The sequence below is a fragment of the Simochromis diagramma genome, unplaced genomic scaffold (genome assembly GCF_900408965.1).
Source record: "Simochromis diagramma unplaced genomic scaffold, fSimDia1.1 OVJJ01000387.1, whole genome shotgun sequence".
NCBI classification, from domain to species: domain Eukaryota; kingdom Metazoa; phylum Chordata; class Actinopteri; order Cichliformes; family Cichlidae; genus Simochromis; species Simochromis diagramma.
Window position 1 is genome coordinate 8,905,197 of NW_024387152.1, and position 24,138 is coordinate 8,929,334.

Here is a 24,138-nt window from a genome sequence, read left to right on the forward strand (position 1 = left end):
AGTCGTAGTTTCAGACCTTCTGAATCAAAATGAACCTTGTTTTGTGATGTGTTTGACTTGTGTGTCAAATATGTCCCTTTTGAGAATTTTATTTTTTATTTTTTGTAATCTTTTTGTTGTTGTACAACTCAATATGTCCTGAATTATCAAACTTACACTTACTTCCCCGGTTGTTGGTTTTCTCAAATCATGACTCAGATTGTTTGGGAGGTATAGGGATATTTTAACTCTCCTTTGAACACATTGAGGCAAAGGGAGCGCTGTGATCAGTAGAGGGCAATGTTGTGCTACAGATGCACAGATTTAGGAGTCGAGAGAATGGTAGAGAGAGAAATGTGCATCTTTCTGCATTGTCTCTCACTGTGATCACTCCATTTGAACTCCCTGCCTTCACGGGGAGCCAGTGGTTTCTTCTCATATGTGCAACATTATCAGGCCGACAGATGGGCTTGAGAGAAAAGGCCAAGCTTTGTTCGTGTCCGTGCAACCTCTGTTTCTCTAGGTCTGCAAATGCTATTTGGCATTGCATGCTATAAACTAAGAGTAACATACACACACACACACACACACACACGCGTGTGTACACACACATGTTTATTCCTCACAATGTTACTAAAAACAGTACCCTTTATACCAGCATACGCATCATCACACACGCATTATTACATGACTTCAAAGAAGTAAAAAGCAGACAGTGCTTCACCGATGGGAAAATATTTAAACATCAGATGTGCAATTCCGCCACTTTTGTTTCTTGAAACGTTTTTCTCTTAAGAACAAACTTTCAAAGTGAAGAATCCCTTATGGTTCAAACTTGAGCTCTGAGTAATGAGTACAAGGCAGCAGACACACTCATCTGCAAAGTGTAAGTTTCTAAAACATACAATAGATTGCCAAATTTAAGCTGTCAGAGCTGTAACAAAGCCACAGTTAAAGCCTCAACCCTTTCTACTTTTCCTTGCTTTCTTAAAGCAGAGACATACTCCAGCAAGGCTTGCTCAGATGAGGGGGAAAAAAAAAACCTTCTCTTTGAAGTCTGGTGTATTTGTTGTGTGCCATGCACAGTGTTTTGCAGTCTGCCACGTATGACTCCACACATGATTCCCAGCCACTCAACCGTGGACATCGAGCTGTCACATACGTCTTTTCGGAAAAATGTGACATGATCTAACTCTCATGTCCACTTTTCATGTCACTCCGTGAGAAGAGAAGAGCTTAACATAAATTATGTTCATCCCTGGTAATTTTAGCTGTTTTGGGTTGAATACAAGGAAACATCTGTAATGGTATTATTCCACTGATTCATTTCACTTTACCAGACTTTTTCTCTGATGATGGATTGCATGGCCTGTATGTTGGTAACCATACCAGTTTATGTATATTTTATTCATATAGCAAGAAATATATGCACTTAGCTGCCACTTAATTAGGTACACCTTGATAGTGCTGGGTTGTACCTCCTTTTGCCTTCATAACTGTCCAAATTCTTAGTGTCATGGACTTAACTAGGTGCTGGAAATATTTATTTGTGATATTGATCCATATTGACGTGACCTGTTCCACCACATCCCAGTGGTGCTCTGTTGGATTGGGAGCTGATGACTGTGGAGGCCATTTGACTACCAGCGAACTCACTGTAATGTTAAAGTAGCTGGTTTTAAATGATTTAAGCTTTGTGACATGGTGTGTTAGCTGACAGTAGTTGCACCTGGTGTGGTCTTCTGCTGCTCTAGACTCTCTGTTTCAAGGTTCAGTGTGTTTAGAGAAGCTCTTCTGCAAGCCTTGGTTGTAACAAGTGATTATTTCCTAACCTCCAGGTGAAAATCACATCAACAAGAGAGCTGCTGGTCACTTAATCCCTTTAAGTCTCTCTCTTCTCCATTCTGATGCTTGGTTTGAACTTCAGAAAGCCATTTCGACCATTTCTGCATGCCTAAAAGCACAGAGTTGCTGCCATGTGATTCGCCGATTAGATAATTGTTTGTTGCAGTTGAACGGGTTTACCTGATAAAGAGGCCAGTGAGTGTATATTTTTCAAATGCAATTCCATTAAAAAAATATACCCTGACTGACTAAAAAAGAAAAACCCAAAACCGTCACACGGTGATAGGTATAATTGATGCTAGTATCTGTACTGGCTTTTATATTGAATTGATATTCATCCATAATTCTGTAAATAGAAGCCTTTCTAAAAGGAGGCTATATCTATGCCACAGCAACTATTGCATTTACTGTGTTTTTCATTTACTTTGTTAAAGTTAGCCCACATGTTTTACCCTCTTTGCTCTAACTATAGTCCACAGATTGTAAACAAAGTTAGAGTGACTGGGAGAAAACATTAATTACACAGTAGGCAGTCTGAAAATGCCTAAAGTTAAAAGACTTAAATGACTCAGTGGTGTCCATATACTGATGAGAGGATGACAGCTCTGGAGCAGTATTTTAGCGCTAATATAATCATCAGTTGATAAGTCTATAAGTAAGTAAGTACATTTTATTTATATAGTGAATTTGAAATTGAAGTACAGTAAAAAATAAAAGGGTTCCTAAAAATTCATGGTACACACTATTTACATAAAGTAACACAACAACAACAATAACTTGTGCTTCAGCCACAGTTCCAAAGATTAGCATTTTCTAAAAGGTTGACAAAAAAGGTATATATTTAGTTTAGATCTGAAGGTTGGAGGTCACATGGGAGGAGTACCAACTCCTTTTAAAATGAATTTCAGCAGCACTCAAGAGTGGTTGGTAAGCAGTCCTTAATGATTTTGAGGGAGAATATGGACATAGCTGTTTTAATAATAATAAAAAAAAGAGTTAAAAGTGCCCAGTTATTCATCAAGCTCTCAGTTAATAGTGGAGGAACAAACAATATGTCCTCTGTTTTGAACTTAGTTAACTGTATGAAACTGTAAGCCATCTATTTTTTAATATCCAAAATGTACTCATTGAGCTGCATTATGGAACAGTGATTTTCAATATTTAAAGGTAAAAACAGATAAATGATATTACAAGATTTTATGTTGGTAAATTAAAAAAAAAAAAAAACTGGTGGGAGGAACAAGAAAAAAGAAACAGACCCCAAGATTGATCCTTGCAGAACTTCAGATGTCATAACTCGTGATGCAGAGGAATATTTTCTAGCGTTAACTGAGAGAGGTTTTTTTTTGTTTTTTTTTAGAGTGTTCGTGAGTTTTAGAACTTTAGACAAAAATGGTAGATTTGAGAAAGGTGGACAATTACTCAGGACATCCACTTCCAAATGTAATTTCTGTAAGAAATGTTGGACTACTGTGTGCTTAATACATACCATTTCAGTATATAGGACCATAAAAATATGATATTATATAGCATAATAAAATTGTATCTGGTGTTAACAAACAGCAGATACAATTTTTAACTCACAGCATGAATCTTTTTAACAGATTTTATGCTTTTCACGTTTAATTTCATGGTGTTTTGTCCCTACTGTGTGGAGATGCCCTTAAATTGCCAGCACTTAATTGAGAAAGCACTTGCCTCATAAATGCAGAGTGAGCATTTTAATTTTAGGCCTGTCTTGATGGCAAATTGGTATTGATTGGTTTTTGTCCACTCAATTCATGCATGAATCTGGCTACAAATTCATTTAATGTAAATTTGCAAAACAAAAACAGAACAAATAATGAATTGCTAAATTCATTTTTGCAGCAATAACACTTAAAGTAAAAATAAACACCAATATATGCAATGAAAAGTAAGCCCATAAACCAAACAGAATCAAACATGCCACTATTTCTGCCCCTACAAATGTCCACAGATTGGTAAAACTTCTCACTAGATCACTCTATAATGAGTTATGGCAACATACTATTGACTACTACTGTCCTATGTTTAGAATAAAGTATTTTTTAGAAATAACACAATTATGGCTCCTAAGATGCATCTGGTGTATATCTAAAAATAGACCATAACTTGCACTAGTTTTAGATTTTATTAAACCAAAACAAGCTCTGCTGGGCCAAAGAAAAAATATCCATCTATACACAGCCATGGCTTTTTCCAGTATTGGTATTGCAGACAGGAAGCTGAAGCAGACATGTTAATTACAAGACAGCAGAGTGTAATTTACTCTTACTAATGGGCAGTAAAATGCATAGCTGGGAAAAAACTCACACTGGAAGAAGACTTTAAATTTCATATATTTAATAAATAACTTGCAAAATAACCTTGAAAAATCACTGAAATAAACATGCAGCATACTCTGTTATGACAATTAGCAGTCAGTTATGTTTCATTCGCAGCTCACTGGGCAAATGATAGAAGTTTAGCACAGTATATTAGGAACCTAAATGCTTTCCTTGTTATTGTTTTTTCTTTCTTTTTTTTTCAAACCCAAATTGTTTTGATCCTGAATTAAATTGTGGCACCAATAATTAAATTGGGAGGTTGCAAAATACTTTAACCGCTAGTGCTGTTGAAGGAGGTTCATAAGTTAAGAGGATCACTAAAGCATTGGCAAATTATCTTGAGGGGCATTTGAGTGTCTTTATAGAATTTTATGTTGAGGTGTTCGATACCTATTAAGTATTTTCCACTTAAAACCAAAACTGTGAATCTCATAGTGGTTTTCAATGGGATCACTAAAGTCACCCTTGATATTTTTCTGTGTGGACCAAATAGTCTAACCTGAAGTTCAGACGGACAATGCCATTGCTCTTATGCTAAAGGCACATAGCTGAAAATTTACCCAAAGTCATTATCGCATGCATTTAGAAAAGATTGTGGACACACTACTTGGTTTTTTGTTGTTGTTTGTTGTTGTTAGTTTTTGTTTTTTTTAAACAATTTGGCAAGGCTATACTTTATTTAATGAACCTTTTCAATTAATAAATGAGAAAGTAAATGTGTGGGTGGTGTCTGCTTTAATGGTGCAATTATCACCTTTATTTTCTATGCTTGGCATTCACTTAAAGCCCATGAGCTCATCGTCTTGTATTTTTATGCAACTGCCCTAACCAGAGAGGTTTTATTGAGTTTAGAGGTCTGCTGCTGGCATGTAGATGGCCTAAAGAAGTAATGAAAAACTTTTTCCTTGATAGATATATTGCTATTGCTTTAGTGGTTTTGAATATTCAGTCGACTACACATAGGTATTAAACTGAGAAGTTGGTTGCAAGACATTTATACATCACCTTTTGACTGCACCATTAAAGGCACTCAATCAGTTTATATTATAAACAGCTTTATTACTGTGTTATTGTGTTTTTAACTTCTTTAATAATTTCTTTAGGACAGATACTGCCATTTTTCAAAGACAAGAAGCTGGCTGTTCTAGGAGTTCAGTGTTTCTAATTTCTGTCTTTTGATATTTAAAAAAAAAAGAATATCAGTAGATGCTTACAATGGTTAACACATTCACTTGGCAAGTGAAAGGTTGCTGGTTCCATTCCAGCTGGAGACATGTATCCCATGTTGGGTTGCTTGAAGAAGGATGTCCGGAGCTACCTCCTGTGGTGACCCCTTGTGGCAAGAGAGTAGCTTAAAATAGCTCTACTACGCGCTATCTACAGTGCATAGGAATGTTTGGGGAAAATAGTATCACTTTGAATTGATTTTTAAAGCCAATTCTGCTTTTTTGGATTGGTTTTTTTTTTTGTTTTGTTAAGGATGTGCTTGAGAGCGACTATATTAAGTCAAAGTGTTGATGAGTTGAGTTGCATTCTTGGTTCTTTCTCTTTGTTGCTGGAAATATAACTACATCTGCTATATATTGAAATGAATTCCTTTTAAGAATGTTTGCTTCCCCAGAATGACTCAAAAGAGAGCTCAGATAATGACTAGCTGTACAACACATATGTGGGTCTTGCTATGTCCTGTCTTCCCTTCTTTGTTTGCTTTTTATAGGGTATGGCACCTTCTCAAGTCAAAGTAGAAGGCTAATGAAAACCCTCTGTCTGAAAAGCTATATGATTGATGGATAAAGAAGCTGCCATGGCAGCATAGACAGGCCTTCAGCTTACCTCTGTGCTTAATTCCTTCTCCCGACTGGCATTCCACACTAAAAGATATACACTTCAATTATACATGGGGACGGTGGGGGCACAGGCTGCTCTGCCTTGCCTGAGAACTGATCAATATTTCAGCTCCAAGGGGACCAAACATCTAGCGGAGCAGCTGCTGCTTAACAGCTTTACACAGTAGAGTGGCACACCCAGTAATATGCAGCTATATACTGTGGGTGTGTGTATGTGTGATCGTGGGATTTCAAGGGCCGCAAGAACTACTGCCGAGGTGACAGTAGGGAGAGATGAGAGCCTTGAGGAGGTTTTAGGTGTGTGTGTGTGTGTGTGGCTGCTTTCTACTGTGTGTGCTGTGTATTGACTTGATTCTTACTTGACTGTTCTTTCTCCATCCCTATCTCATTTCTCTTTCTGTCACTCCCTCTTTTCCCTCCACAGACAAACACACATACACACAGAGCTCGTCCCTATAATTCGGCTATCAGCGCTCCCCGGGGTCTGCACTGCCTCTGTGTGTGTGTTCAGACAGAAGAAAAGAAAGAGAATCTGTCTGTCTCATACTTTGTTGTTTCAGGCTTAGACATGTCAATTCAATCTTTACCTATTTGTATCTGAAGTCTGGCAGACTTCCTCTATTTTCTTTCATTGTTTTATATTTCCTGCATTCCTTCTGTATTGTGATGCATTTCCAGGATTCAGACAGTGCCCACAGTTTGTTTGCGAGGCATTTCAGACAGGATTTACAAAATGTCAGGAGACCAAAACCTGGGTGACAAGCTAAGACTTAGAGCGAGTGCTGAGATCTGTTGCTGGCGAAGCTGGGATGTTGTAGAATTTTGTCGGAGTTTGAGACAAAGCTGCAAACAGAGGCACACAAACCGAAGTGGTGGAAGTCAGAAAATGATTGTGAATATTGTGCTGATCATGAGGAATCATGAGAAAACTGGCCTAGGAGAGTTCAGGCTGTGTTCGAGAATAAAGGTGGTCATACCAAATATTGCCATTCAAGCTCCACCATTTATGGTTGCACATTTCAATGAATTGCTGCAACTATTTCCCACTTTCTTAACAACAGAACTGAGGGGTGGTTTAAGACTTTTTCACAGTAGTGTAAGAAACATATCCAGAAATCCAGGCCAAAACTTCAACATTTCTTGATAACTTAGCTCATTCACCATTTGAATAATGTGATTGGTTACAGTTATGTATATGTGATTTAGTGCTGCAAGATGGTAGACATAGACAACATAGCACAATAGACATTCTATTACCAGAAGACTTCATGCACATACAATATATTTTACTTTCACATTTTGTTCTCGTTGGATGTCATTTTGAAAGGATTTCATCACTTTAAATTTTACTAAATAAAACTAAAAATAAGAAACCTATCACCAGACACTTTTCTCAAACATAAATGGTTTATTATTCTAGCATTCCTTATTGACAATTCCTGATAGTGAATTTATAATGAATAAATTCTGATTTAAATCAGAAGCTGTTTGAAGAAAACAATTAAATTCTACATTTTGATCATCCCCACACATTCATATCAACAAAAGTATTTACATTTACTTTCAGTGGACAGAAAGTAAATGTAGTTCTTATTTAGTCTACTTATATTTTAAGTGATTTCACTAGCTGTTAAAGTTTTCTGTAGTAAAATAGCCTAAGATTTTTGAACACTGAGAATTACTGCCCTGTGAAAGTTCTTGCTGGATAGAAATCGCATCACTGTCACCTCATTCCTCAGAGGGATTCCACATAATTGGGCTATTTCTCCAGTAATTGCTGCAGTCCTCTTTGCCTGATAGCTCGGCTTTTGCCTGTCCTTCACTTGTTTTTTTCCCTCTCTTTTTTTTGTCCTTATAACATATCAAACCTCTTTTTTTAAACAACTTCAGCCACATTACACATCTCCTGGGATGCAGCATTTATTACCACTGTGAATGCAATCCAAGCCGCCCCCCCCTTCACTTAAACCCATCACCGAAGTGATAGAAAAAAAAAACACATTTTCTCATCAGCTCCAATTTTTGTTCTTTTTTTCAACCAGCTTTAGGCTCTCGCTTGCTGCATCCTCTGTCTTCAGCGTTCCAAAAAGAACTTTTCTTTATAAAGTATAGAACATAACAAATTTATTAGGCCGCCTGTCATGAAAACAGTAAGGCACAAATATTTAACAAAATCTGTCAAAACCTTGTTTAAAACTAAAAATTCATGGATAAAAATGTCATTTTGATTAAAGAGCTCGCACCTACTGTTGGATTAAACATTACAGACATAACAAACTCCATCCATTCTCTTCCGCTTATCCTTGTCAGGGTTGTGGGGGGCCTGGAGCCTATCCTAGTTTCTTAGGGCGAGAGGCAGGGTATGCCCTGGACAGGTTGCCAGTCTGTCGCAGGGCTAACACATAGAGAAAGCAACCATTGGCACCCACATTCAAACCTATGGGTAATTTAGAGTTACCAATTAACCTATCCCTACTAACTGCATGCCTTTGGAATGTGGGAGGAAGCATGAGTGCCTGAAAAAACCCCACGCAAACACAGGGAGAACATGCAAACTCCACAGATGATTTAGTTAATTACCAATATTGATATAAACCTTACATTGGGTGATGATTTAATAAACTCTTTAAGAACTATGTAAATTTTCAAAAGCTTATTTTGGCAAAGGTAAGAGTATAAGTGCTAGTCACTTATTCAATTCCACATTTATCCAGGAACAAAAACCACTGCAGCTGGATTCGGTGATCGTTTTTCATAACATGATTAAGATCATTTCTGTGCTGGAGCCCAGTGTGCTTCACATAGATGATCGTTTTCTGACAACGAAGAATGATGGCTGACATATCTGTCCTGTTGATACTCAACAGACTTTGGACCTGTGAGGACCTCTTGTTGAAAGTGTTTTTTGTCTGTCACACATATACATACCAGTCTTACCAGCCCAGAAACGATCAGTGACATTTATTACTGGCCATAAGGAAGCCCGAAGCTTCTAACACTGTCATTTTCTCTGCCTCTCTATCATCCGCACCACCATCTCTCATCTCTCCTATGCTAGCGACAGTTATAGAATTTCATACCAAGAGGATTTGTGATGCTGACACCCGCTGGTTCTGTGCCTGTAAAATGATGTGCTGCGTTTCTCTTGCTTTTGCGCTCTCTTTCTCCCGCTCCCTCTCTTCCCTCTACCTCAAGGCGTTGGCTATGCTGCCAAAACTTGTATCAAAGCACTACAGCTAAGAATCTCCCTGAGCACATGTGCTTGCTTAACTTCATAAATCTTCATGAGCTGAGTTGTATGACTTTGAGTTCAACAGGGAAAGTCCAAGGGTAATAGCACATGGTATACAGCACATCTACTTGTACATCTAGAGTTTAGGGTTAAATGTATATGTGTGCTAGCTTACTGCATCGCCTAGTTGTGATTCATTGTACTTTGTTTTTATTGTGTTTTAGCTATAACAATGACTTTTAGTCAGCTTAGCTACCTACAGGTACATGCATTACATGTGAATAACACAGGCATGCAGACATAGGGAACTGGCTGGTTAGCTAAATCCCAGGTAGCTTACACTTTTGTTCCCAGGCTCCTAGCCAATGTGTGGGCTAAATGGAAATGCCCTGTTTGCTTTTCTTTTGGGAAGCCTCCAATGGTTGAACAACAGGTCGATGTCAATTATACTCCAGTTGCTCTGGACCTCTGTTTGCAAAACCAATGCTCATTTGTAGCCTTTTTCTGTTGTGCATTGCCCATGAAATTCCTCTTAGTGCTTGCCTCAGTAGAACAGTTGAATGACCACCTCAGGGGGGCAAGAAGAATTAGCTTTAGCTTTTATACTCTGACAATGCAAAGACAGGATCATAAATGTGTCACTAGTGCCTATTCAGCTTCTTTAAATATAAACATATCCCATAATATAGCAATTCATGTTGCTTGTTCTGTGTTTTCTTCTATAGCCTTAAATCTCACATCATCAGTCTTTCATGGTTTCATTTGCCTCTTCTCTTTCACCCACAAAGAGGTCCCAGAAAACCTCCCCAGAAGCTGCAGACAAGCTTGTTGTTAGCAGTGACAGTGACTTCCAGCCACATGCCTCTGCGCTGATGATGTTTTAATGTCATCCCGTTTCTGTTCTTCCCTCTTTACTCAAGTTATGGGCATTGAATATTTACCCCTGTGAGAATCGATTACTGCTCTGTTGACGGTTGCCGCAGAGTATAACCTCTCATTAGAGCCGACATATGCTGCGCCTGGCGTTGCTGCCGATGCAAGCTGTTTTTTCAATGACATCTCCCAGTGTTCCCATGGCGTTGTGAGCAAGATCTTACAACACTGCCTTGAAGTGAAAGTTGTGGGGAAAGAACTGCTATTATGTTGGATGGCAGATAGTACAAACTTAGAGATGTGGCAGTGTAATTGCTGGTTGGACCATAATACACATATATATCCATATATGGGGCTGAACATACAGAGTTCAAATTTGTCCTTTTTAAGTTTTGATAAAGTAAAGGCCATAGCCTCCAGTACAACTGGCCGATTGGTTGCTCGGTATACTTGTCCAAGTTCTATTGGTATTTGCCACTGCTACCTTTGTAAGGAGCAAAGGCGCAAATGAGCTTCTGTGGAAAAACAAGTCACTATTTGGCCCACCCTGACAGAGATGGCTGTGTTTTTATTCAAAGTGATGGACAGAAGGTGGAGTGTAAACGCTTTGTCGTATGTTTTGTTTCATATTGTGACACATTTTTTTTCTGCTGGCAGTGTCAAGACTGCACGAAGACCGGTTCAACCCCCAGACTGCTACGATAGCAGCGTGCTCATATAATACATGCAGTGGTTATGTGGTTTAGTATTCTTTTGCTGAAATATACAACACTTTACCTGAAAAATATTTTGTCTGGATGGGAGCACATGCTGTATAAATCCCTCAGCATTGATGATGCCTTTCCAGATATGCCCAAATGTGCTACTGATCTTGCCTGAGCTTGCCATTCAAAACAAGCTAATATTTTTCTTAAAATCATACATTTTCTCAGTTCAAACACTTGATATGTTTTCTATGTTCTACTGTAAATAAAATTTGGGTTTATAAGATTTTCAAGTCTTTGACTTTTGTTTTTATATACATTTTATACAGTGTTTGGACTTTGGTTCTGTTCAGAAACAGTCCATCCAGCCATCACTATTATTATGCAATACAGGGCTGCGGAGCTGTCTTGGGGCAGGAGGCAGGGTAAATTGTGGACAGTTTGCCAATCTGTTGCTCGGCTAATGTACAGAGACCGATAACCATACAGTCTCAAGGGCCATTTAAAATTACCAGCTAACCTAACATGGATGTCTTTGAGCTGTGTGAGGAAGGCAGAGTATCTGGGGAGAACTTATTAGGAGACAGTACTAACTATCACACCGTTATTGTATGAAGAGTAATTGTTATATTATTATTGATTATTGATGGTAAACGTATCTCCTGTAAGTAAGTGATAATAGAGGCAGGATCTTAACAACACCGACGAGCAAAGAACGCTCCACCTGTGAATTTGTACTAGAAAATGACCTAAATAAGACTCAGTATAGCTACAGCAGTATCAGTCAGAACACTTGTTATTATTTTATCTTTAGTTGAGCTTGTCTGTTTCAAAATGTTCAGTCACGGCTGTTCTTTTTAGCTCTGACTACATTTCGTCTGTAAATCTGAATAATTGCAAATTGAATATGGGAGGTATTTGCTCTATGGGGACATGAAGTGGGATTTTTTTTTTGTTCCAGAGACTGGACTGAAATCAATTTGGAGTTGTATCAAAGCATTGGAGCGTATGAAAAAGGAATTCAAGCTTGAACTGGAAATTCATCATGAACAATGTCCATATTTGGATTGCTTTTAGACTGGGGACTGCGTCTTTAACCGCAATGCAGATTCTACAGTATCACGGTGGGAGGGAACTTGGGTGAACATGATAGAATATGCCCCCCCCCCCCAAACCCAAAATGTCTTGTTATACAACTTGGGGATAGGTTCAAAAGAAGTTCGTTCAAAAATGAGGCTTTGATTTGGGAGTTAAGGTTGGAAATAAATAAACTGAGTGAAAGTAAAGTTTTCAGTCCATGAATACTGAATGACATGCATCTAGGGATGTGGGATATTTTTACTTTCTCAGCTCAGCCAGTGTTTGTTGTTGCTAAAATATCTGTCTGAATTCCAGCTCAGCAAACAGAGTAAATGCTCAGTGAGGAAATGTACACCATCATTTCTGAGAATAAGGGAGGATTTGGATTAAAACAGATTGAGTATTTTAAAATTTAATACAAGTTTCTCTAAAATTCTTCATTGGAAGCTTGTTGATCAAAACGATTTCCTCAACAGTTCTCAGCTTCTATGTTTAGGCTTTGAACAAAGGGAAATATGTCATTGTTGAATTTCTTCCAACAGGGAGTTTCTTTTTTAGCAGAGACACCAGTTTGTGAACCACACTATTCTGTAAGTGTCAGCTTCCTTGTTGATGAGGCAAAGACTAGTGGGTGTAGATACAAGCAGACAAATAACTAAACCAAACCACACGAGTACCTTTACTTCCCATGTTTTACATTTGTATTCACCAGTGTTTGTATTTTGAAAAGAAGTCATTTAAACTCACCGTGCATAGAGATAAAAGCGATGTGGCCGAAATAGCAATGCCTCAGAGGCTTTGAATTTGAATAAATGGCTCAGTGGTGGCTGATAGCTGGGTCTAAAGATGAACAGGGTCTGCCTCAGTAGGCTGGGAGAAATTGGTTCTATATTTCAAGATAGCTCATGTCTACTTATACCGTTTTTTTTTTTTTTCTTTTTCTTTTGATGCCGTCATGTTCTTCTCTATGGTTTTGAAAAACAACAGGCTTTATTGTGCTCAGGGACGAATGGATCAGAGAGAATTTGTGGGCCTCTTTATCTTATTCAGGCCTTTGTGCATGTAAATCAGTGTGGCTCTGCTGTAGGTAGGCTGTTATTTCGAATTTGAATGACTGTCCCTTCTGAACTAGTTAAGTAAAAAAAACCAAGGTCATCCTCACCTGCATAATCCTATAGAGTTTCTTTATCAGGGGACATTCCCTCCTCTTGAATGTTAGATTTGCCAATCAGGTATTCTGGTCAGGATGTTTGGCTCATTCTTTCTAGAGACCTGCAATATGGAGACTGACACAGATGTGCTTGGAGTGACCACAGAGAATCCGAAGATGGTAAATGGTAGAAATTTTGAAGTCTTTTTAAAATAAAGAAAAACATCTAACAAGATGTATGCTATCGTGATTGGAACGAAGACAAGCAATCTGTTACAATTACAAAGCAATTAAATAAATCAAAGAAATATGCTTGTGAGCAACCTGTACAGCTGTTGCTGTTTTCCTGTCAATATTATTCAAGAATGAAGCTTGATTGCATGTTGATGTATTTATTCTGTGTACCATGTTTCGGGCTTGCTGGCTTGTTTGTTTCTTTCTCTTTGTACTTATGTACCTTTTATTTCTTGCCATATGAAGTGGCTATTAATAGCCACATTGATTTCATTCACAGTGATCTGAAGTGAATGCATACCAGGTGCACACTAAATATCTCTGCACTGTGTGTTTTATGTGGTATGGTATTTTTTTCACTGTTTTTTAAATGAATTAATGACCTGGGGAGAGGGAAGCCATGTGCCTTAAAAAAATCCTAGTCAGAACAACTATGTGTAGAATTGCTGTGTAGTCATGGAAACTTTCAATTTGTTTTAATGGTGTACTTTTGTAAGGTGGTAAATCAGTTTCTTGTTTTTAGCTGTTTATTCTCAGTGTCCCCGGGATCCCGGTTTCGTAGTCCAAATAGTAAATGTGTATTTTGTTCCTAGTTTGATTATCCTTGTACTACAGTAACTCAAATGACAGCAACATTTGATGCTTCAAGCTGAAGTAGGTACCAGGGGATTGTACACCATCTGTACTTGTTTATAGGTCATTTCCCTGAAATGATTTTCAACATACGCACACAGTTTAATGGCTATATGTCATATAAACCTTCTTGAGCTTAGTACTGTCTGCATTATGCTTTCAATTTGTGCTAAATATGGAACATACATCTAAAAACATGTATTAAAATTGCTTGCTTGCCTAGTTATTGTTCTCATTGTTCTGTTACTTGTTACACTTATTACATTAATATTCATAACCTGTTATTTTGTAAAATACATTTTTAAAGCAAATGTTTATTAATATAGTGTTAATGTAAACACTAATTTGCATACAGTGTTTAGTGTAATTTACTTTAAAACCATGTGCTGAGTCATGAAGTATAAGGAGAACGAAAGATGTTGGGGTACCTTTCACCTGTAGATGCAACTCTTCATCAGCTAAGTGATTTGAAAGTTTTGTTGTCTTCTTTAAGCAGTACAGTTTAGATCCCAGATGTCTGTGATTGACAGGTTGCTGCCTTTGTACCATGTTATATAGAAATTTACACCTTGGATGCCACACATAGGTTAAAAAAACTATTAAACAAAGCAAGATGATGATGGCCAACACGTAAGAGGAGGCAAAACCAGGTTTCCACAAATCATTGGCCCTGTTATTTTCATTTTGGCTTAATTTCGGATCTTTTTTTACTCCTTGTGTTTCTTTTTCTAGGTACTGTATGTCCATACGTCTTTGACTTTACCCAGCACACTGTTGGTTCTGGAGTTGGTGTCATTATCACCCAGACCAGACTGCTCTCATCAGGCTCTGGGACGAGGCTTTACTGTCCTGGAGCTTTTCACCAACAGGCCAGACACCCCAGCTGCTGATGGGGAGAGAAGGTGATTAGTCCATTCTTAATTCCTCTGCCGAAGGATTATTGAACTTTCTCATGAAGAGATTATTAAAGAGCAGGTGTATTTAGAGTGAAAGAGTTTCTGCCAGAATATTATCCAGGGACTTAGAGTTCACCTAGTTTTCTTGGTCTTTCAAATTTTTAGATCAGTATTCATGTGTAACATATAGATATGGCTTTTTACTCCATGTAGACCTACTATTGTGTGTAAGGTGTTTAAATCAAACCTATGTTGGTAAGTACAGTGGAACCCCGACTTACGAAATTAATTCGTTCCTGAGGGTCTTTCGTGAGTCGAAAATTTTCGTAAGTCAAAGCACCCATCGCGCCTTTTGAGTGAACGATAGGCTATAGGCTAATTGCTAACTGCAACAACAATACATCGTTCAAGTGGAACAGCGAAGCGCAATTACGAAAGCCAAGGGGGTTGTCACATGATTCGGAAGGCATTGTGGGCATTGTAGGCATTGTAGGCATTCTGGGCTCAGCCAATCAGAGCCAGCGGATTTCGTTACGCTGGCATTTTGCCGTAACACAGGCAGAAATATTGCCGTTAAGTTCCTTCATAACTTGAATTTTTCATTAAATGGGGTATTCGTAAGTCGGGGTTCCACTGTAGTAGAGTTATATGTAGCCTGTGTGTTTTTGTTATGTGGGGAGTAGGAGTTTTCTTTACGTGTGAAGTCATGGGTGTTGGTGTTATTTTATGTCCTAGGCTGAATCTACATCACGGATCACCAAGAGCCTTGCTTCACCCTCTAATAAAGGACGCTGTTGACTGTAAGAATACTTTATTCATACTATCTATTTATCAGGTGTATTCACTTTAGGTATTTTTCTCTAGAGTACTCTGGCATGAAAGCTGCTAGGACCACAGTGCATGTGGTCTTTAGCAGTATTTACTTCCAGGCCAGTGAATTTACCTGTATTTGACGTAAAACTTTGACGCCCGCTTAATTTTTAGCTGGGGTTAGGGTTAGAGAAACGGCTGTCAACCAAATGTTTTGAGCTGAACAGTTTTGAACTTTGCTACATTACAAAAATGTGAGCTGTTCAAAAAGTGCGTTATACCTGTGATTCATTTGCTGCTCCTACTATCTGAAGGGATTATGTCATCAGGTGTAACCTTTGGAAAGGTTACCGTTATTGTAGTGGTGACCTGTTCTGTCAGTTTTTTCTTTGTACAGAGTCAATCTGCATAAATCTAACTCACAAAACTAAATGCTCTGTACTATGAGCTACAAAATTTCAGGGAAGCAAAATAAAATAGTTGCAGTAGTTATTTTAGGTCAGCTAAAGTGACACAGAGATACTAAAACTTGACTGATGACTAAAGAAGTCTTTGGTGGGGAAAATCAAACAGTTGTTTGCAGTTGGTGCTAGAATAAAAAGTTACAGCTGATAAACAGTATAATAGAGAATGACAGCCAAATGCGAAATAGAGATCAGAGATATAGTAATTATAGTGAGATGATGGGACATCAGGAGGCATTGTGTGGGCCCTCTGCCATGTAAAGTGACGCAAAGATGTGTCATTTGTCAACTAGTATTTTAACTTTTTTTTTTTTAACCAGGTACCATCGCATAAAGATAGCACTTTGGTCAGCTTACATGAAAGAGGGTGTTCAAGAGAGAAAAGGCAGTGACAGATAGCCAGACGTCATACTGTAATGATGATAAAGATTTTTTTATGGCCTCTCAGCGCTTGAATCTTGTTTAAAAATAGTGATCATGACGCAAACTTTCAGAAATATTTTCCATTTGGTCGATCACATCAAAGTGCCACAAAGGTGTGTGTGTAACAAACTAAGAACAAGGACTAGAAAGAGAGGAGCACTTTACAGCAGAGGCAGTAGAGTTATAATAATTAAAAAAATATATACAGTTTTTTTAAGCATGTCATTTTTGACAGATTACAACTCCGAGGTCCATCTACAGTAACATCGAGTAATTGACCTGAATCATTTTCAAGGACAGTGCTCAAGCTGACAGTTGTTTTATTAACATAACATCAAGCGTTACATGGTAGAATCCTCACTCAAAGACTTTAAGTGAGTCTGGGACCATGGGTCACAGAAGGCTGCAGCTGCACCTTTGTGCAAAAGAAGGGCAGCCTCCAGGATTTCCTTCTGGTGAAGCCACTCCTGGCAGGCTTGGAAAGTCCTGTTTTAAGATGCTTTTGCCAACTTTTGATCCTTTCCCCTGGGAGAAATGTTTCCACTTCAAAACTGTTTTAGTGCTAATGGAAAAAGAGACAGATTAAATAAATTGTAGGTACATTATGACATAATTTTTATAACCCTATCCTTTTTAAAATCGACAAAGAGAAAGTCTAACATAACCTGATTCCCGGAGTGGGCATTTCTTAGCGTAGACGATCTAGTCATCAATTTTGCAAATTTATATAGGCTGACAGAGGCATCCCCTACCTGATGTTAGAGAGGAGAGAGGTGTGATGTAACGGGGTTTCTGACACCAGCAGTTGTACCGACCCTAAAGCCTGCTTAAGCCACACATTTGAAGCAGACACCTTCTTCACCTTGAAAATATTTTCCTAGGTAGCACTTGGTCAGTGGATTATTGACTATATGACCTCAATGGTTTTTTTTCAAGGCCATTTTCCCCCTTTGAGACAAAATGCAGGTTTTCGCTCCCTGGTAAAAGCTGACAGTTTTGGTTATCTGGTTTACCTTAGATTTAGAGTTGTTTTGGATAATTCTTGGGTTTTCTGCTAAAGCACTGGGTTGATCTAGAATTGTCTTTGACTTAAAGCCAAGGCTATGAATTACAAAACAGACGTGCCTCACAGTATGAATAACACGGTGCCCAGTGAGAGCCAGAGTTCCTGTCTTGGCTATCATGTCACATGAATATTAGAAAACCTCCTCTCAAACGGACTGTTATGCTCTCTGAATTATTAAACGTAAGCCTGTTATTTAGTGGAAAGTTGCTTCTTTCTTTTAAGAGCCATGTTGCTGCTGCTTTTGCTGTAGCTCTTTTGTGTCCAAAGCCTTTTTTTTTTAACTTTTAATAACTTTTAGTTTCATCCACTGTGACAGAGACCCGCAGTCCCTATCTGCTGGGTGACATGGAATACTTAGGAGTGGTTTTATTATTTTATTTTATTTTTTAAATAAGTGTCTAAAAAAATTTTGTGCAGAAGTGAATTAAGCACGTTCTTATAGTGGCCATTCATGTCTTATGGTGTGGAAGAATTATAATGAGAAATCATTCCCTAGAGGATGTTTCTTTTTACCCTTCATTCATTAGCAATTCCACATTATGTAATTTCCCTGACTTTGTTTTTGAAAATACTGTGGCTCTAGAGAAGGATAATATCTTTTTTTATGTCTTGATGTGTTGCAAATGAGTCTGGGGTTAAAAGTTGAATTGAATAAAAGTGAATGAATTTAAATAAAAAATGGCTGGATTTCCACACGTCTGCTATATTACAGAGATAGCAAGCATTATAAACCCTCTAATGCTTGCTTGATAGCAACCATTAGAGGGTGTTTCCTTATAGTAATTATAAAAGCTGCTAGCTTAAGGGCTCACACATTTTAGTCCAGAAATGACCACACACAGCAAACATATCACTTTTCCATCTCTATGCACTCTATGCAGTCTTGTGAAAAAAATAATAGCACACTTACTGGTTCCATTAGGAATAAAAGGGTAAGTAGCAGGCAGGTGTTGCTATATAGATACACTTGATTAACTGATCTTCAGTAAGTGTGACCATCTGAATAAAATAATAAGTTTTGACAGCCTGCTGGTCTGGAGCGCAATGCTACAGTTTTCTCAGAAGTGGACATCCCAGCAAATTCACCCCAAGGTCAGTTTGTGCAATGCTCAGAAATTGCAAGAAAACCCAAGAGCTACCCCAGTTAGGATGTTAAATGTTAAAGTTCATGACAGTGCAGTTAGGAAAAGACTGAACTGTAATAGCGTGTTTGGAAGGGTTGTCAAGAGAAATCCTGTTCTTTCTAAAAAAGAATCTGGCAGCAAAGTTGTATCTCAACAAAAGACTTTTGCAACAGTGCCACTTGGACCGATGAGACCAAAGTGGAGATGTTTGGCCATAATACACAGTACCATGTTTGGTGAAAGTGAAACACAGCATATCAGCACAAACACCTCATACCAGCTCTCAAGCATGGTGCTGAAGGGTGATGGTTTTAGGCAGTGTGTGATTATCAAATACTTTTATCAAAATAAAAAGTATGTCGTACAGCTCTCTCCATGGCCTTTCATCATATATCTTATAGTTAATTTGGTGTCTTTAATTTTTTTCCAAGGTCAACTTTGACCTTGGGAGCTAATGATCAAGGTCAAGGTCAACCACTTAAGCCAACTGAGGTACTCATGCCCTCAAGGCCTGGTAGATTGGTTTGAAGTTTGAAGATGATCCATGAAAAACCTGTGGATAATATAAAGCTTTTTACATTTGGTGTGTGACCTTGACCCGATTTTCACCAAAATTAAATCCGCTTTAGCTGTTATGGGTTTATACCATCACACAAAATTTGAGCATCAAATCTTTCCTATCTGTCAGACAGATAGACGGAAAGACAAATGAACAAATGGAATTACATAGTCTCTCCCTTTGGGGGAGAAAAAAAGATGAAAGTGCTAAAAGCTTAAAAAAAATTACAATAAACAAAAAAATCTGTAGTATTTTTTCTCTTGTCTATTGATGTATTAAACCTTATACTGCTTCCATTTATGTCTTTGTGATTGTGTGTACTGTGTAAATACTGTGTGAACCTGCCTTATTCAAAAACATCAAGAAAACTTTGAGCCATCTATATACAATAGACCTAATTTTCTTTTTTGAGGCCACCACTTGTGCTTCATTTGTAGGCACACTCAGCCGGACAAACATTCTTTCCACTGTTTGCGGAGCAAAATGCAGCCTTTATCAAAACAATCTACTGAGAATTGTCTGCTAAATCACAATATAAAGCCTTAAAATGAATCAGTAGCAACTTTTGTTTCCTTTTTGCAATTTTTCATGGGAAAATGCATTCATGGGGTTCTTCTCTACGTAAAAATAAAGATAGATCAATGGAAAGAGTGAGTGAAGCGTACGTTTGAAAATGGACCCAATCAATCCAAATGTCAGCAAATTCAAGTTCATGTGCTTTTGGACGGGAGAAAAAGAAATGGGATTTAAGGTTGTGACAGATTTCTACAGCCACATTCAAATGACATTATGGTCACGCTATGCTTTTACTTGACCAACACACTATTACTTTGAGTTAATTAAAGAGGATTCATTTCTTTAATATAACTTATTACGAGATTATGGCATACAAAGCAAGGCGGGAAATGCATTTAAAACTGACAGGCCTCGCTGACTGATGCTCTGAAAGTTTCTAAACCCATTCAACATGTAATTTTTTTTGATTCTAGAAAACTTTAAGTTGAAGTGAAGAATATCAGTTATTTGAAAACTGTCACCTAAAACCACTGAAACGTAAATGTGAGCTTTTACCCCCCACACATACAGTAAATTGTGTTCTGTGTATGTTTATATAGAAAGTAAAGGTTAATGGATGTATTTAAAAGTTTCACAGTCTGTTATAACAACATAATTTTATAAAGATAATGAATGCCTAGTATGGCAGGTCGTAGTGCCAATATAACCAGTGACTGTCTGCCTCTGGTTGAGTAAAATGGATGGCAACACAGGCAGCTGTAGCGATAGTGTTCTGCTGGGCTTCAGCTGGGCTAATTCTGGTCAGTGAACTTGTGCTTTCAACTATGTCTGTTGTGTCGGTCTTTTTATTATAACTGTCAAATAATGTAAATTGGTGTGTGGTTATTTTTGTATACCTTATAAAAAGTCTGTACTCCACTTTTGATGAGTGAAATTCTTGTTTTTTAACTATATGTCTATTAACAATTACCAGATATGTCTGGCGATGCACTTATACAGTCTATAGATGCATCTTACTAACCAGGATTTCTAGCAAAACTCTAGCATAACTATGTCCTCTACCGTATGATCTAAGTATTGTGATAGTGATAAGCTAAAATACAGGCTTCAAAACTGAGATCACAAACCAATATGAGATGCCACATGGGGCTTTGTCCATCTTCTGTATTCAGTCTATGGGGATTGCAAAACTGGGTTATTTAAATGTGAAGCACCTACAGTGTTCAGTGATAAAATGAGGGGAGAATTATTATTCTGAAATGCTGTAGACTTATTTGAAACCCGTGATACTGGGTAAGCAAGCATCTTTTTTTTTTTTTCTTTAAGTGTATGTGAATTGTCTTGACATTTAGATTTTTTTTTTTACTAGACCACATACACTTAAATTGTTACTAATTTTAGGCATAGGCTTGGTGACCTTTATATCAGAAAACCAGTGGAGCAAAGATGTAGACAAAGCAAAAGATTAATATGACAAAAGTATTTTCACACCAGCCCAAGCTACTTTGGCTTTAACTTCACTCTTTCAGCGCCACCTGTGGGTGAAGTACCTCAGTCATAATGTGATGAAATGTAATTCTTTTTTAAGAATTGTTTTATTCATTTTCTTCTGTTTTTTGCTGAACAAACACTGGCAAAGTAAATAAAAGACACCTAATTCTTGTCATATAATTGAAATGAACATCAGGGTAAATTATCTGATAAATAAGGTCAGATGTTGGGAAAAAAAGACTAGTGCAGCCTGGCCTTATTAAAAGAAGACAAACAAAAGTGTTTCATGACTCTAAAAACATGACACCTTAGATAAACATATTTCATCTTCCAGCAGAAGATAAAGTTTTCTTCAATGGTTAAACACTGCTCTAGTCTATAAAACACAGTTCATATAAAAGGCATACAATTGTCCTTCCGTATTGAGTTTCATTATACAATTTGAATTGGAGAGAGCTTAAGACAGGAGAAAATGGTGGCAGCAAAGAAGTCAAAAACCCCCCATTTTCCAGTGCTGGAGTCAGGGTCAAGAGGCAGGAAATGGGAAAAGGAGGAAAAATGAAAGGAAGGAAGTTGCCGTGGGGCTTTTGAAAGTCTTAAAGGATAAAAGCATGAAGGGAGGCAGTATGCTCATTGGCCTGATCTAAGCTTCTCCTCTCAACCAACTGGGAGAAAAGGGGAAGACGCAGAGAGAAGAAAAACTGAAATGAGGATCGAGAGCTGCTCTGGGGACCTGTTAATGTGATGAGAGGACACACAGATGGTACATTGTGTTCATATTAGCATAGCCTTATTTGAAGCCATGATGCATTAATTTATTGTGTATGTCTGAGCATAAGGGGATAGAAAGGTTGTGTCATGACAGATTTTGTCAATTACACACTTAAAAATCCTATCTGTGGCCAAAAAGGAGGTTTTTCAGTGCTTTCAGCAGAGTTATTGCTGTAAATGCTACAAAAGTGTTTGCTTTCGTCACTGCTATGTTTAGTTTGCAATTAAACAATGCTTTTTATCGGATGCAACTCCTTGAGGCTCAAATTGAGCTAGGTTGAAGTCATCATCATGGTGAGGTTTTTCTTGCTGTTATATCTCTTGGTAACTGATTAAACACAGCACTGGTCGCAGCTACATCAACTTCCTCTAGATAGGCTGGTGCCTATTTGCACCAACAAGGTAGGAGCCCATCTAAGCTACTATAGGGCCATAGGCAGGGTACACCCTGGACAGGCTGCCAGTCTGTTGCAGGCCCACAGAGAGACAGACAACCATTCACACTCACGTTCACATCCATGGACAATTTAGAATCACCAATAAATTAAACCCCTTTGGACTGTGGGAGTACCCAGACGCAGACACAGGGAGAGCATGCAAGCTCCACACAGAAACGCCTCGGGCAGATGTGAAGTTGCTGCGAGGCAACAGTGCTAACCACAGCGCCACCATTCTGCCACCTGACAGTTAAAAAATATGTTATTATGACGTTTTATTTTTTTAAAATAAAACGACAGTGCACATAATACAGTAAAGGCAATACAGACATTTTTCTCTCATGCGTAGAACCAACTGGGTTTCTGGATCGGGTCGTGAGAGGGACCACTGAGCCGTACATTGTTGTGTGGATTTAAACGAGGCAGCAAAGCAAAGAATTTGCATCAGTTTTTTGTAATCTGACTTACTTGATGAATCACCACAGGCCTATTAGAATTCATTTTAAGATAAAATAAATGTTTTAAATTTTTAAGTATAATGTGAGTGGACAAGTAGCTAATAGAACCTTTGATGTGAGGCTTGAGAGAGAAATTTGGACTTGCCAGATGACTTGGATTTGAATCTATTTACTTAGTTAATAGTCTGGGAGCTCAAATTAACCCCCAAAATACTCAAAAAATTTCCTGCTGAACAGCTCTGCCAAATAGTCCTGAGTAATTAGCTATATCACCAATTTCATTATGATTTAATGCACACACATTAGGAAACTGTTAGATCTTGATTTAGAGTATACTCTAAATTCTGATTAAAGAAAACAAATTAAAAAAGTCAAAATAAAAGGAATTGGTTTCGACAGATAAACCAGTAGTTCTGTAGATTTTTATCCAGTGTATCGCCTCCCTGCAGGAGTCCATATGATTCAGATGTGCTAATTATAGTAAATCCTAATAATCATATTGGTAGTGATTTAGTACCTTGTCTTGTAAATACAGCCAGAACATTGCACTTATTAAAGAGAATTAACAAGGTCCCAAAAGCGATTGATCCTCTTCTCACTCATCCCTTTGTATCTCACAGGTGGTCTCTACACCCTTGTGTACAATATTTCCCTCTTCATCATGTCTCAGACGACAGTATCTTTCCCTCCCGCTGGTAGTTACCTTAATAGCTCACCTCACAGTTGAGTGATGTCATTCATTACGCGCCTGCTTCACACTGCTGAGTATTATATGGCTGTCGCTGTCACACCGTGATCTCTGATTCACCCTGAACCTGAATGCAGTACAGTTAAGCCTGATTTGTAGACACAAGCTGCTGCGGTACCTATTTATCATTCAGTTGAAGCAAATGAGCATCTTAAAAAACAAAACGACTAAAGTTGATCTGATGTTTCTTACACTCTTCCAATCAAAATGACATAGTTTAACTTGTACTGAAAAACTCTGTAACCTAACATAATGAATTATGTATTTAATGTAGTAAGTTTGATTCACTGCAAAAAATGAATATAAAGCCAGCAAATGTTAAACTAACAAGTGCCCCTGTATGTGCTTGATTTTCAGTAACGCCTAAGCTCTCATCTTTATTACTTCTTCTACACAACCTTCTCCCAAAACCACTACCTCTGTTTGATGCCGAGCCATTTTTTTGTTTTT

General features: G+C 37.9%; 1 protein-coding gene across 4 annotated transcripts in view; it reads left to right on the plus strand.

Annotated features, from left to right (window-relative positions):
• The window catches only part of nphp4 (nephronophthisis 4), a 172,050-nt gene that overhangs the window by 8,848 nt on the left and 139,064 nt on the right, over positions 1–24,138 (plus strand). For 3 of the 4 annotated variants that reach the window (XM_040048010.1, XM_040048011.1, XM_040048009.1), the window contains 2 exons: positions 14,658–14,827; positions 15,557–15,621. The exons of the other annotated variant lie outside the window; for it this stretch is intronic. In XM_040048010.1, the coding sequence (XP_039903944.1) occupies positions 14,658–14,827; positions 15,557–15,621 (235 nt within the window). The remainder of the gene's footprint in view (positions 1–14,657; positions 14,828–15,556; positions 15,622–24,138) is intronic. 4 annotated transcript variants of the gene reach the window in all.